Genomic DNA, 16,159 nt, shown 5'->3' on the forward strand with positions numbered 1-16,159 from the left:
TTAAACTTTTCAGGTATTTCTCTTAACGGATATTGTGCGAATACCATTGATGTAAAATTACAGTTTTGACAAATTTTAAAAATGTCAAAACAATACCGCCCTTAAACTCACAAGCATCAATTATAATGTTTCTAACAGATTTCTAAGAGAATAACTTCTTAGATGTTTGCTGAAAAAAGAAACATCTCAAAAATCCTCAATTATTTTTACACTAAAGCTATCTCACGATGAAACAAAAGTAAGTGCTTTTATTTTAGTTTGTAAAATTTGTCCTAAACAAACTAAAACTGCAGGTTAAATATAAAAATAAATTCAACCCAATTATGTCCCACTGCTGGACAAGGGTCTCCTCCCGTGATGAAGGAGGGGTTAGACCTTGAGTCCACCACGCTGTCCAATTGCGGGTTAAATATAAAGGTTAAAATAATATAATTATATATATAGTCAATTATTAATTCATAGTTAAACTATAAAACCGTTTCAGCCAGTAACCCAGCCGAAGATCACCTTCATTACAAAAATATTATCAAAACCTAATTCAAAGCACCTATTTAAAATAAAACAAATTGTAATGTGCAATGCATTTCACGGGTCGTTAGGTACAGTAATGAAGTGCTAACACAATGTTCTCGCTATATACGAGTACGAATAAATCTACTAGTCGTAGTTGAAACATGAGATCTCTCTGTTTATTATGTGTGAATAAATAATGAGATGCAAAGAAAAGCATTTTGTTTTGCTAGTAAGTTTTTCTTTTGATTTCTGACTGAACGTAAGTATGAAATGAAGGATGAAAGTACATAGAATATATTACGTAAGCATAATAAGTAGTCTATATTCGAACCTAATTCTATTGTCTCTTATCAAAATCAGTTCAGTAATTTAGTCTTCAAACTGCTATAGACAGACAAATAACCAAAGAGAAACACATCTCCAGCATTTATAAACCTCCCTGTCCAAAAAGACCGACTCCTTTCTTCAGGTACCGTACCAAGGACCAACCTCTTGTTACAATATCACAAAAGAAAATACAAAGAACTTAAAGCTAACCCAGGAATTTCATCCGGTATAAGGAGATTAAGAGTCCCATTTACATCTATTTGAACCTTAAATCGACATAATTTAAGACACATTTTATAAAGTCATAACTCACACACTTCAAAGGCTAAAATAACAAAATATGCTAATTTCCAAAAGGTTTAAAAATAACCCGGCTCTTCAAACCTCTTCATACAATTTCTCTGGCTACATAAATCTTCGCACATTCGACTCGGCGCCCTATCATTAAGGTTTCCTTCACATAAAGTCGGAACGAGGGGGGCACGAGGAGTGGCGATCCGTCACACTGATTCAGACACGCCCAGTAGATAACGACCAGATTCAAAGATGTCTGTTCTATCAAGAAAATCGGCTGGTCATTGAATTTTTTTGGAAGAATTTTCTGTTAGTGAAAGTTACTTGCGAAAGTTTCGATCCCTAGTTTAGTAGCTAGAGGATTGATTTGAGAAAAAATATTTTTGCGTTAATTTCGACTCGAGTTTTTAACTCTTCCATAATAAATTGGTTCAGTTTATAGTGCAAGTGTTAAAGACAGACTTTCACATTTAAAATACTGGTATGGAAGTATAGACGTTACCAATACGTCGTAAATAACAAATTATATGAATATTCTAATTCCAATTGTTAAATCTCCTACTGCTCAAGCTAAACCTATAAGCCTGCTAAGGATAAAGCCTGGCTGGTGCTTAATTAATTAATAAAATTTCTCGTTAGTCATAGATTGGCCATAAATTATAGTAAATGCCTAGATTCTTTAACTCAGGTATACACTATGACGACAAAAAAAGATTCTTCCTTAGCACTCCAGTAAAATTTTAGTCCCGAAAATAAAAAGGTATGCCCCGGGTGAGGATCGAACTCACGACCTTAAGATTATGAGACTTACGCGCTGCCTACTGCGCTACCGAGGCGAATACTGTCCCGACCGAATAGGGGTTGATATCTCCCTAGAACAGAGCAAAAGGTCAAAGTTGAAACGCTCACAGCTGTACTAGGTTGCGTTCTCTGGTCGATATAAGTAAAGCAACTTTTGACGCAGACATTTTATACATAGACATTGGACAAGCGCTAAATTTTATTTGAGCTGAGATTCTCTATGATTTGTAGGAGTTTGTTTTCGTTTTCTATGACAATATTTAGGGGATCTTATCTTATGTTAGATATACGAAAGGCTTTTAGGACTGAATGACTGTGATATTAGTATACGCTAAACTGTACGATAGCGAAAAAAGTTTATTATAGTTTTAAAAATATAACGCAATCTTTGAAATTAAAGATGATCTGAAAACTAACTGTAAATAAATAATTATCATTAAATTAATTAAAGATAGACTTAGGTTTTGTACTACAATTTTAGTCCTTTAAGATTCCCTCTCAGATGTCTTCATTACTAAGATAGGTACATTCCACATTAAAAGGAATATAATATGAGCTTAATAAAGCGGAGAATAATTAATTTTGATGTTATTATTCTGACCGTTTGTAATTGATGGATTTATTTGTTAAAAGCAAACAATCTTGTATTGAAAATATAAGGTTCTTTAATAAGTACGGGAACGTTGAATGTTAATGTGATATCAAGTATTTCTCAAATACATTGTCACTAGTAAAAAACGTAAAAAAATTGCAAATTTAGATGTCAATGAATATGAGAAGAAAAAGAAGAAATATGGTTGATTTTTCTATTAGGATACTCTATCACGTATTTTTTACCAAAAAATCTAACTTTCTTTACTTTAACTATTCCTTCATAGGCTTACCTACCAAATACACATTTCGTGAGGGCATGCAAAGTCCCCAACATGCACGTAGCCGGCGTGGTGGGCTCAGAGCCTAACCCCTCCCTCGTATAGGGGCAGACAGTCGAGAATGAGAATTTTGAGTTCCTTTGTTGGAAACATTGATCGTTTTTCAATTATAGAATAGAAAACATCTTTTTGATAATTCTTGCAATAATAAAAACGTGATGTCAAAAAGGGTGATATAACAAAGCAAAACATTACACACAATGTTAATATAATACATACTAATAACAATAACCCAAAGGGTTTTGAATAATAAAATCATTCATCAATGGCCCGTCCAAATAAACTTCCCCTAAACTCCAATAACTTCAAATAATAAATCTGATAAAGGACGACTTTTGTTTATTTTGGAAACTCGAAAGACAATGAACTTACACAATTAAAATTTGTACAAAGTCATTAATTAACTCTTTCGAGTACGATCTACTTGATTTAACTCATAAGAAGACTTGAATACGAGATTGTTAGTCGTTTTCTTATCCTTTGTTTCACCATAGAAAACTTAACCTACATTTGAAAGGAATTGATTTTGAGTTGAAACTTAAAATCACATTGATTCCTTTTAAAACTTGTAAATATTTTAGTGGCTAACCCACTGCTGAGCAAAGGTCTCCTCCTGAACGAGGTAGGGGTTAGGCTGTGAGCCCACCACGCTGGGTAAGTGCATGTTGGGGACTTTGCATGCCCTCCCGAAATGTGTTTAACGAATTTCCTCACGATGTGTTCCTTCACAATAAGAGCAAGTGATCATTATTTCTTATTCAGATATTGGATTATAATTTTATAAAAGACTATTTGAAGTCCAGAAATGACAGTTTAAGTGTTAATTCGTTCGGGTTTTAGTCTCACGAACACTAAGAACTAAGAACCTTTCAAGATAGTAGAAATTATAAGCTTTTAACATTGTAACTCTATGTAGTTGACGTCTATAGTCAGGCAAACACTACTCGTTTACCAATTTTACAACAAATACAATTTCTGACCTAAATGAGGACAAAACACAAAGTTTTCATACTCCCACACACTCTAAACATCGTAGTAGAATATTTGCCAATGCAAAAATCAATCACTTCTCAAAAAAATCAACGCCATATCTATTGAGATCCACATTCAATAATGGTACAAAAAGAGCACGTCCATTATATAAAAGCCTTCTCAAGCAAAATCAAGTAAAACAATAGATCCATCACATCGTACTGACAAACTTCCACGGCACCCAGTTTTCTCTTATTGGCTTTGTACTCGCTTCAATACCCGCTACTTGTAATACCCACTGTTCAATTTAAATCGACAGATCGCCAGTTATTCAACGTGCTGGTGACATGTGTAAAGCTGTTTGAAACTTATATGTCATTTATGTAGTATTATTGGGACCCACGGCTGAATTGTACGACAAACTTTTATGTGTATTATTTGACTGACTAACTTTGCCACCTAATATTTTATAGCGGCTTTTACACAATACACTAGATTGCTAAATGGGTCGTTAATGCCATAAAATAAAGTATATAACGTTATATAAGATCTCTAATTGATCTAATCGTTAGTTGCAAAGCCCCATAGCATTTAGGAAAACTAATATTAGAAATCAGTTTTTGATATGAAAATTCAAGGCCTTAAATATGTTTATAGCGCAATGAAATTTAGTTGTAATAATTGTCGATTCCCCAACATTTTTCACAAAAAGGAAATGTATCGGGCATTTCTATGGGACTGCTAGACATGTTTTTTGGGAGCATTTCCACACGCCTCGGTAGCGCAGTAGGCAGCGCGTAAGTCTCATAATCTTAAGGTCGTGAGTTCGATCCTCACCCGGGGCATAGCTTTTATTTTTCAGTAAGCTGAAAATTATGATAAAAAATTTTGCTTTTAGCGTATTAACAGCAAGCACCTGCTCGTTAATAAATTAAAAGCTCTTCAAGCTGGCTTCTTAATAGCTTGCAATTCTTAACAGCAATATGTCACATCTCTAGAACATTGTCTGCCCTGTAAAGCGTTCTGGGTGCTACAAACACCAAACTTACTCCCCCATTCTTCGCCACTAATTACCACCTTATTCCGTTGAAACAAGGTTGATTTTTGTACAAATTTTGGTTTGAAAACGGCAGATATATGTTGGTAATAGTGACATGTCGGCCATGGAGAAGTTTTAACAAAGTTCCTAGTTCCACAGCGGATAATAGAGGGGTGCTTGACTGAACTCTACAATATGATAGTTTAATGTTTCAGGATTTTCTAGGGTTTAGCTCGCGAACATATCCAATTTGTGTAATGGATTTTAATTAAGCAATTTTGTGGTTTGGCGTTTTTTGGATATATTAGGTCGGGGAAAAAGTCTTTTCGCATTATAGTATGCATGAACTTGTAAAAAAATCTCTAAGGCTTCAAGAATCACAAATGAGTACATGGTTCATTAGGTTTTTTTCAGTGAGCTCGTGAAGTGCCAAAATATCGAGCTTTTTTGTGTAGAGAAAAGATTTTATTTCATACTTGCTTTAATGTAAAAAGACTTTTTCCCCGAACTAATATTACACGACAGACTAAAATAGTCTTTATGATTAATGTAAAAATAGTATCTGTATTTACTCAGGCTTAATAATTATCATGATTCTGAGACAGAGCAGGTCCGCTGAAAAAATATTTTTGCAAACTAAAAAGTATTTTTAGGTGACACCGACTTTTTATTTTAATTGAAAAACGCGTTTAGATAGTTTTTAATTCGTAGAATATTATTCTAAACGTCTTTACTTCGCGTAAATGGTAACACGTGAGTTTTACCTTCTTAAATTCATAGGTATATATTATGTATAGTATTATGATCTTCAATGTCATGACCTATAGGAGAGTGTGGTTGCATAAATATCGCAGTACTGACATTTACATACATAAATCTTAGAGAAAAATTAATAAATATTTATGCGAATCATGTCCACGTTCTGAAATAAGAAACGTTATTTAAAGGGAGAGTTGCAATATAATAAATTTATTTTGTGAAATTTACACTCGGGATCACATTACCTGCTCAAATCATTAGATACAGTTTGATTTAACTAATATTAGATCTAAGAACTCCAGTCTATAGACACTATACGCGACTTTGTCTGCATCGAAAGTAGCCTGAAAAATAAAACCTGTATGACGAATATTTCCAATAGCTTTTCAGTAGTTTGTGCATGAAAAGAGAAACAAACACACATGCGAACAAACTTTGCATTTATATAACAAGTGCGTTTAGTAAATGGGTTTTAAAAACACAATTAATGATTTTGAAAAACGTCTTGGATTTCAAAATGATATAAAATGGTCTACAGCCATTATTTTGCCTTTGTACCATGTGTTTGGCGTGTGCTGGTGTTGGCACTATGCCTTTCCCGCGAAATGGTCTACGGTTTTTTCCCGTAAGTATTTAAACCATTTTTTTTTTCATCTAAAAAAGATTATATGTATTACTGGGCAACTGCCTTCTCTTAAAGTGAGAAAAGGGGCCGTTATAGATTTAGAGGGCGATTTTATTGAAATGTCTTGACTCTTGATAACTATTCAAGTTGTAGACATAATATAACATTCGGCGGTCTCGCATAACGGCCTAACTTCCTCCAATTTTTAATGGGTGATAACACGTTTTATTTTGCAACGCAGTAGTTAATTTTAATCAGAGCTGCCATAACAGCTGTATAATTTAAACGTATCCAAAACCACGGGATAATATTACAGCACAAGTGCACTCTTATTGGAACACCCTCTACAAGTTCCTTGACCCTACTTTTAATTATAAGTGAATACAATTTAAAATAAGTACACATTAATACACAAAATAAAAGTATTCTAGTTAATGATTTATTCCTTTTTAAATATGATTTATTTACATGCAGCCCATTTCCTGGCAAGACGTATTGAGAAAAGAAAGTGCACACAATACTTTTATTAACAGAACTGTGAATTAAATAACTGTCAAAAAAGGCAAATCTTAATATCGATAGGAAAGTAGGAAACACAGACTAGATTAAAAAGGAAAAAGTTAGGGTTTCAAAAAAAGTTATGGGTTTTGAAAAATACTTAGGTTTTAAAAAGGAAATCAATTGGGTTACAACTTTATTTCTGTTATGGTACCACATTTACGCAGTGTACTTTTGTTGGTATTACGCTTTTCCTGTGAAATTTACTAGTTTTGTCTATGGTAAGTTCTTAATACTCTTTCAGTTTTTTGTTTAATTATATCGGCTAGAGTTGTAAAGTAAATAATTTTTTTGCTATTGTGGTTTAGACTTTTTTTGACTCTAAAGAAGATTTTTTGTGGAGTTTCCCGTCATAAAAACAGTAATATAGTTAGATATTACTATGAGTATAAAGTTCATATTATGTTTTTTTCTTACTATTTCCATGCTGGGTAACTTTTGTGGCGCAATAAAATTGAGAGAATATAAAATATATTATTCAATCTATACTAATATTATAAAGCTGAAGAGTTTGTTTGTTTGTTTGAACGCGCTAATCTCAGGAACTACTAGTTCGATTTGAAAAATTCTTTCTGTGTTAGATAGCCCATTTATTGAGAAAGGTTATAGGCTATATATCATCACGCTACAAGCAATAGGAGCAGAGTAGCAACAAAAAATGTTACAAAAACGGGGAAAATGTTGACCCATTCTCTCTTAAGTGACGCAAGCGAAGTTGCGCGGGTCAGCTAGTATTAAATAACCCGGTTTTTTGTGTTTCAGTAATCTTCATGATATTCTTTAGTGGTATGGGCATAACTTGTGGAGTTCACAGACTGTTCACCCACAAATCTTATAAAGTTAATACACCACTCAAGTTATTTTTAATAGCGTGCTACTCTTCAGCTGGACAGGTAATATTTAATTATATAACAACACCATATTTACATCAATTATAGAAATATATCAGTCATTAAAAAAACGGAGACAATACAAATAGCTCACTACACGAAGCCGGGGTTTTTTGAGAGAGAAACCAAGTTTGATCATTGCTGAAAGAAATGCCTATAATCTGAATGTCCATATAAATGTCTGGCTAAAAAACTTATTCTTAATCTTAAAAAAAAAAAAAAAATACTGTTGCTGTCTTAATGAAACTGCTGTATCTACGAAGTATGCTTTTTTCTTTCAGAATTCCATATACCAATGGGTTCGAGACCACCGCCTCCACCACAAATTCAGTGACACGGAAGCAGACCCTCACAATGCAAACCGCGGTTTCTTCTTCTCTCACATCGGCTGGCTCATGATGAAGAAGAACGAAGAAGTAAAGAAGCAAGGAAAGAAGATTGACATGAGTGATATTACCAGTGATAGGATGATTATGTTGCAACATAAGTAAGATTTTAAACTCGTAATTACTGTTGTTTAAATTGGAGAAACTTCGAAGGCAGAGGCGTATAACATGGTGACAGAGTAATAAAAATGGTGCTTCAGATGACGTCATAAATTGATTGATGTGCGATCAGAAATATCTGTAGTTTTTAAAATAGTGCTCTATTGGGTAAAACTTGAGTAATACTATTCTACATTTTCAATTTTGCCCTTGAAATATTTAGGAGATCCAGAAGTTAGATTATACTTAAAATAATATAAACTATAAGACAACACGTTTCTCCTATCCGAGTATTAACAAAATTAATATTCTGCAGGTATTTCTTCATATACAAGCTGGTCTTCTGCTACATTATACCAACATACGCAGTTATATACCTCTGCGGAGAGAACTGGAGGTGCGCAGTGGCTTGGCAATGTTTCATAAGATTCTTGTTTGTACTTCACAATGAACTGAGCGTTAATAGTTTTGCACATATTTATGGATACACGCCATACAATAAGTAAGTAATCGGAACATTACTAAGCTGTAATATTTTAATTTTATCATCAGTTAAAACGATTGGTGAAACGTCACTGAACTTCATCACCCTTTATTGCCCATTACCTTTATTTACTTGTCTGGCATTAAAGGTTTCCTATCTTCACTTACTTTGGCATGTACAGTTTATAGGCACTCCGTTACTGGGCCTATTAAAAATTATGTAAAAGCTAACCACAAATACAGATAAAGGCATTTTACTAACCTAGCGATCTTTGATACAACCCTGACAGCAGATTATTTTTCAAGTACAATGTCCAAAAAAACCAACCTCAGTTTTAATTTGTTCCAGAAACATTCTCCCCAAACAGAACCGTTACGTATCCACTACTACCTTCGGCGAAGGCTGGCACAACTACCACCACATGTTTCCTTTCGACTACAAAGCGGCCGAGTTCTGCGACTCCTTGAATCTATCAGCTGTCTTCATCAAATGGTGGGAGACGATGGGATGGGCTTACGACTTGAAAGAGGCTTCCCCTGAAATGGTAAAAGATGTTATCAAAAGACTTGGCGATGATCCGTACGAGAATATCCGAGTGAAAGGGTGAACAGAAAATATGTGCAAATTATTTGATTGTTATTATTGATTGATTTGTTATAATAAAGCAGTTAATGTTTTATTTGTGTTCATTTATTAAGAAGCCCCATGGACCTGCCGTCTAAAATCGTAGTGTAACTTTGACGTGCCAGTTTTTACCAGAAGGAGCATCTACATTTTTATAATCGTTACTTTCTAAACAGATCCAAAATATTTTTTTCTTGTGTTTCTTATGTTTAGGTATTAATAGGTATACCATTGATTAATCACCAAATATGTTTACGTTGCTATCATTGGCATAAGTATCAAAATTACATTCACACTTTGAATATATTTTTGTAAAACATTAAATCCATGGATATAGAATAATTCGATTTTTATTAACAGCTTTTATATCCGCTCTTGGTTTAAAATTCAAGAACGGTGGATCATTCATCAGCTTTACATACAAAAGTATCTCCGTAGCATCTTCAACAAATCTTCATTTTAATATTTGGAAAAGGACTGGAAGTGATGCGTAGGGCCTATTCTCAACACACATGGGCGTGGCTCCGAGGCACTTCGTAAGGGTTTGTGCATATGAGAAATGGGATTGAATAAGGGCTCCTCATAAAACATTTTCCTGTTGGAATATTACTAAATCCGAACTGTTGCATAACAAAGAATTTGAAAGTTTATTGTATCGTCTTTGACTATCCTGTGCTGTTGTTGTATACCAATAAATGTGAGACTAAATAAAATGATTGAGTAGACTGGCGACATAATTTAATTGCATAAGGTTTATCTTGCAGTGCTGTTTGAATCAAATTTCCGCGACATGAGATACACTTATTTTGTTACGAGTGTAGTTTTATTAATAAGTTTTGAAAACACATTTGAAAAATATTCTTTTGCTTGTGTGTGTATTCCAAAAGAAAAGATAGGTAGATAAAATTTTATCTCAAAATATAAACTTGCCTTTACTAAAATATTATCTGTACCGATAGCTCAGAGAAAGGTCTCCAATTGGAGACACCATAAACCCATACTTATTTCCACATAAATTGCAGATAATAACAATTGGGCTCCCATTGTCCTTCCATACGACATCTGAAGAACTCTTTCGACCAATAAATGGTTCTGTAACATTTTACAAATTTAATTTTGCTGTCGACAAAACGATATTTCCTGATTTTGTTAACGATATTTCTAAATATCAAGTGCAAAGTAAAGTTTGTCGACATTTGTATGGGAAGTTCAACAAGGCCGTTTTCAAAACTGCTTCTGCTTATGTTAGTAAAGCTAAATGTACTATTTCGCTTATTCCTTCGTTGTTATTTTTGTTTATTTTCTGTTTTTTATTGCCCACTTTATTTTTACTAAACATTAGTTTGGTATATCCTCTCTCCGTTTATCTATAAATTTTGGATTATAGGCTTATACTGCCTTTGTTCCGGGGAATTTATTTTATGTTTTGTAGTTTTAATACGTTGGCTGAATGGTGTTTTGGAACGGATAAGGATTTTTGTAAAAATGAAAAAGATCCTGACTTATTCGTTGTGGTCTGTAAAACTATTGCAGTTGGTCTAACGTTTGCACTTTTTGATGTACTTAACTGATATCTTCTGACGGCAATTAAGTAAGTACTCAATTAAAAGTTAGTCAATTACAGTCTTACCGAATAATTTGGCCGGCAATACATTTATTTCCAAAATATTAAACGTAAAGTAGAGAAGTAATTTCTTTCGTTTAACAAAATCTATTTTAGAAATATCTCAACCAAAGAATTTTCATATTCAGAACAAAAATATTTTTTACAGTGACAACCGAAGTACTTGATAATGTTTTGTCTAAAAATATTTTTTGCTAAGAGCATCCCTTGTTTTTAAACAAACTTAGAATGTTCAACAAATGTGGTCTAAAATCTTCAACCCTTATAATATTATGTGATAATAAATTTATTTGTTCTCGTCGCCTAACTTTACCAACGTTTAATTTTGTCTGGGCTACAAGTTTTTTAAGTTGTTGCCAACTAAATTTGTTTTTGTTTGAGCCTCAGTTGGGTTGCTAAATACGCGACTTACTTTTACTATTTTCACTAGTTCTTCAAAAAAGAAGATTTTATTAAATTAATGCAAATAAATGTTCCGTGTGGAAATGGAACCCGCGACCTATGCAATGGTAGCATTGTGGCGACCTAAACCACTGCACCACAGAGGCAGTCTTCTTTTTTTATTTTAAACTACTGTGTTGAAAGTTTTTTTGCAAAATACCCTTTTTCATAAAGCTATGTTGATTTCAGCTATTACCGTAATCTACTATCAACGTAACATACGCTCTTTTCATAGCTCCACTAAAACAACAACGCAGCTGCAAACACAAAATTTATCTCAAATTTTCGACAACCTAATATCATAACTTTAGCTGCTAGAAGCCACAAAAAACAATATCTAATACTTATCGGAATGCGTTTGTGAAGAAAAGTATAAAATTGGCGTGTAAATGTTGCGTCACAATATATTTTTATGACGTCATAAAAGTACGAAGGATTTCTCATCTGGTCCATTAGATTGGAAGGGCTCTTAGAGTAGGATGTAGCGGGAACTAAAGAAAGCTAAAACCTGGAAATAAACGATACCTGCTTTAAGCCCAGAGAAATTGAGTTCTAATGTCATAATAATATGGAGAATCAACTTAAGCTATGAATTATTTAAGTTTTTTTTAAAAGAGACAAAAATGTATTAATTTTTTTATTTTATTCGATAGAAACGTGAGAAGTAATCGTTTTTGTAGTCAAAAAAATTAAATTTACAGGTTTAAAATGAAAACACGTGCAGTTCCTGAACTAAGAATATAAGATTAACTCAATGACTTTACTGACTACTAACAAAAATAAAGTGTAAATCTTCTTATCGTATGGTTAGTAGTCAACCTAGTGTCAAAGTTGTTCAAGCCGCCCGAAGGCTTTGACGTGGCTTAACGACTGTTATCTTAATTGATACCAACCGGGACCGACTTTTTACGTGCCCTCCGAAGCACGGAGACGCCCAGTTCAAATACCACTATGCGGTCACCCAAAAAAAGTGTAAATAATTTTTTTTTATCATTTCTTGTTTATTTTACCTGCCACTTCCCTTTAGACCAAACAACACCTACTTTTACTTAAAAATTTAATAAAATCCATTACATAATTTTTATTTATCTTAACCATCGTAAACCTTTGGAACGAACTCCTGTTATATATTTCGAAGTTAAACAGCTTCTTACATCAAACATTTATAGGCCTATCTTATCGAAACGAACAGTATGGGAAAAAGTTTTTTAAATATATTGACAAAGTATAATGGATTCTATAACCGTAAAAATAAGGTTGGGTTTAAGGTGGGATTGAATTTGAATTTGACAACATTGTGTGTGACAAAGTTCTTTAATGTGAATACGTCATATTCTGATTGAGTGTTATGGAAAAATTGTGTGAACGAGCTTTGAAAAGACATTAAGTGCGTGACTGTACTGAACATTTGTTAAGGAAATGAACGATTTCCATTGAAACTTTTGTAAGGAGTTTTGTAATAATTGGTTGTTTACTTTTAAGATATTAGGCAATGTATTTTTACGTTATACTTTCCGAAGATAGAACAATGAACATTTGTAAGATACCATTTTGTTGTACGTATTTTGTCTAAAGGTGCTCCCACACAGCAGCTATAACGTTATACAACATTGTGTAACACGATAACATAACATAACAAATTTGTTTAAAAACAAATGTCATAAGTCAGTTTCTAACGTTATATAATACTAGCTGACCCGCGCAACTTCGCTTGCGTCACCTAAGAGAATGGGTCAATTTTTTTCCCGTTTTTGTAACATTTTTCGTTGCTACTCCGCTCATAATGACCGTAGCGTGATGTTATATAGCCTATAGCCTTCCTCGATAAATGGGCTATCTAACACTGAAAGAATTTTTCAAATCGGACCAGTAGTTCCTGAGATTAGCGCGTTCAAACAAACAAACAAACAAACAAACAAACTCTTCAGCTTTATTATATTAGTATAGATTAAAGAAAAACGATAAGATTGTCTTGGTATACACATTTACACAATAACATTGGCTGCATATGCAAGTGATTTTCTGAATTACTGTAACTGTTTAGAAAATCTTTACGTTACACTCGTAAGTTACTACTGATTATGTTAATTTGTGATACTATAGTAAAATTACAAACAACTCAAAATTTTTATTTTTCTTTAATAACTACAATAGCACAAGTCAAACAAAAAGTCCATAGCCAGTTGCGCTCACCGTTCGGTAACCGATCTGTGGGTTAAGCAAACGTTGGCGCGGTCATTCTATAGATGGGTGACCGCACAGTGGTATTTGAACTGGGCGTCTCCGTGCTTCGGAGGGCACGTAAAAAGTCGGTCTCGGTTGTTGTCAAATAAGATAACTCTCGTTAAGCCACGTCAAAGGCCTTTCGGGCGGCTTGAACAACTTTGACACTAGGTTGACCACTAACCATAAGATGAGAGAGAAAGAAAAACACTTATTTCAATGATGGGCTAAAAACTCTTTAAAGTTCTTTTGCAATTTTGTAGGCATACAGCCAACGTTAATGATTACTTCAAACCATTAATGGAATTAACACTTTGAAAATTGCCTTACATGACCGTAAGTTTACTTTTGTAAAATATTTATCGAATACTTTGATCAATTGAAATTAAACCTTAGCGCTTTTAAAATAAAGTACACAATAAGTTGTTATGAGAAAATTAATTATGACGTTTTCAAATGTATTGTTCCGAAGCTTGTATCAATGAATGAGTTATTTTTTTTTATTATTATATTCATGTATTGTACGTAGAATCATTTTATTATTGGCTTTTGAGAACTCTTGTTTTATAAAGTTGTAATGAAATAATTCTGTGAACAAAACAATTTTATTTAACGGAATATGTTTTTGGTAATTTCAGCGTTATTATTATTTCATTTTAATATTGATTTAATTTAAACGAAATATCGTATATTTTTTAAAAGAATATTAACTATTTCATTAAAAATGTTGTTTTAAATTATTTATTTTACTATTTTGTTTTTTGGTCGAATACTTATAGTACGAAATAACTCAGGTAACTCTGTTGAAGAGATTTGATAGGCAGTCGCTCCATGTAAAATATTGGTAATCAGCTGTATCCGATAGGACTGAAAGCCGTTTCCAACATATTTGAAAGAAAGACATTACGGTAATAGTAAGAAAAAATCACTGGGTGCCGTTATCATTGCATGTAGAATATTTTAATAAAACCACATGTTACAAGGGATACCTACTCGTATTTTGTATTGGGCCTAAATTTATCTATTTATTTATTATTATATTAAGAAGGATACAATCTTATCAGTTGTCTGGTTATGATGACCGAAGTAGGTTGTCCAAAAGCATGTATTCACCATTGACAAAAATTAACGAACTACAACGTAAAATACGTTAAAACAAAATATAGATATAATAGAAAACATGATATCATAAGCAAAGGCCATCATTATACACAGCCAACGTATTTATCCTAACAACATTTTTGATGACGAAATCCAAAAGAATTTTCTAGAAACGCATTTAGGTCACAACCACATTGTTTCCCTTATAACATTTGATTCAGATTCCTTAGCATTTTATTGGCAAAAATCGCCAAGACCAATATATTCGGAACGCGTCGATACGTATACAAATCGTCTCATTTCATAGTTGGTATGTAAATCATAGAAATATACAGGCTGGGTTTGAGATGATATTGTATGGTCATATTCGACACTTGGGCCCTGAGATGCTGTGAGGAAAACATCTTGTATATTTTCTGAGATAACTATGTTTGGAGAATCTCTTCTGATATGGTGGGAATAAGGATCAAAATCTAAAACGGCTAACGTCTCCTTACATTGATTTAATGTCGTGACAAATCATCAAGTCTTGCTTATAAAATTAGAGATTAGCAAACGAAACTGACTTCCGTGTGTTTGTTGATTTAACATTTTCTGAGACAGCTATTTTCCGATCCAAATTAAAATTTAAGTAAGCACTTATAATCAGTACTTATAATTACTTTCAGAACAATATGTAAAAACTAAGTTTCAAAAAATTTCTAAAGGTCGAAACCAAATATGTGTGTAGCAAGTCTTACTAACCATATTAACGGTTCATAATACAATACCTAAACAATCCTCTTCAGTACTGACAACCCACAGACAGTTTAACGACCAGTGGCCTGTGATTTAAAACAGTAATCTTATGAGCCTGGCTTTATAAAACTGAAAGACTAGGAGATTTTGTGAGGAAGTCTTTCGGTAAATGGCTTAGCCGGGCGGCAAAACCAAATATGTGTATATGAACCCGATCGGCACAAGCCGAACAAGTGAGTCGAGTAGGTTTTGTTGTACGATAAATATTGCCGAATCGAATATGTGTAGCAAGCCTTACTCACCATACTCTAAATAAAATAATAAATTTAACCCATTTATGTCCCACTGCTGGGCAAGGGTCTCCTCCCGTAATGAACACGCTGGCCAAGTGCGGATTGGGGACTTTGCATGCCCTCAATAAATCTATTAAACAAATTTTAGGCATGCAAGGTTTCCTCTCGATGTTTTCCGCCACTGTTAGAGCATGTGATAATTATTTCTAATACACACATAACTTCGAAAAGTCATTGGTGTGTTGCCTCGGATTCGAACCTGCGACCACTTGCGTGGGAGGTATCAACTTATACTACTCGGCTATCACTGCTATTAACTACTAACCGTACTAACGTTACATATACAATACCAACCAATCCACTTCAATACTAACATCCCACAGACAGTTTAACGAACATGAAACCACGGATTACTGTCACTGTCACATAACGTCAC

At 33.5% G+C, this 16,159-nt stretch overlaps 1 protein-coding gene and 2 non-coding genes across 3 annotated transcripts; 2 read left to right on the forward strand and 1 right to left on the reverse strand.

The window, feature by feature from the left end:
- Positions 1-1,897: 1,897 nt before the first annotated feature.
- On the reverse strand, positions 1,898-1,970 carry TRNAM-CAU (transfer RNA methionine (anticodon CAU)). The gene has a single exon. It is a non-coding gene; the product is annotated as a tRNA-Met (tRNA).
- Positions 1,971-4,611: 2,641 nt separating this feature from the next.
- Positions 4,612-4,684, forward strand: TRNAM-CAU (transfer RNA methionine (anticodon CAU)). The gene has a single exon. It is a non-coding gene; the product is annotated as a tRNA-Met (tRNA).
- Positions 4,685-7,585: 2,901 nt separating this feature from the next.
- Positions 7,586-9,286, forward strand: LOC142982987 (acyl-CoA Delta-9 desaturase-like). The gene is made up of 4 exons (XM_076129743.1): positions 7,586-7,713; positions 7,992-8,197; positions 8,512-8,697; positions 9,028-9,286. The coding sequence occupies exons 1-4, from the start codon at positions 7,591-7,593 to the stop codon at positions 9,284-9,286; spliced, it is 774 nt and encodes a 257-aa protein (XP_075985858.1). The 5' UTR covers positions 7,586-7,590.
- Positions 9,287-16,159: the final 6,873 nt, after the last annotated feature.

This window comes from Anticarsia gemmatalis, chromosome 23, assembly GCF_050436995.1.
Source record: "Anticarsia gemmatalis isolate Benzon Research Colony breed Stoneville strain chromosome 23, ilAntGemm2 primary, whole genome shotgun sequence".
Classification (NCBI taxonomy): Eukaryota; Metazoa; Arthropoda; class Insecta; order Lepidoptera; family Erebidae; genus Anticarsia; species Anticarsia gemmatalis.

What these genes read in the sequence shown, in the direction of transcription:
- LOC142982987 (XM_076129743.1), top strand. Translation starts at nt 7,591, where the DNA reads ATGATATTCTTTAGTGGTATGGGCATAACTTGTGGAGTTCACAGACTG. An exon ending in ATGATTATGTTGCAACATAA is followed by an intron (nt 8,198 to 8,511) that starts GTAAGATTTTAA and finishes AATATTCTGCAG; the next exon opens with GTATTTCTTCATATACAAGC. An exon ending in GGATACACGCCATACAATAA is followed by an intron (nt 8,698 to 9,027) that starts GTAAGTAATCGG and finishes AATTTGTTCCAG; the next exon opens with AAACATTCTCCCCAAACAGA.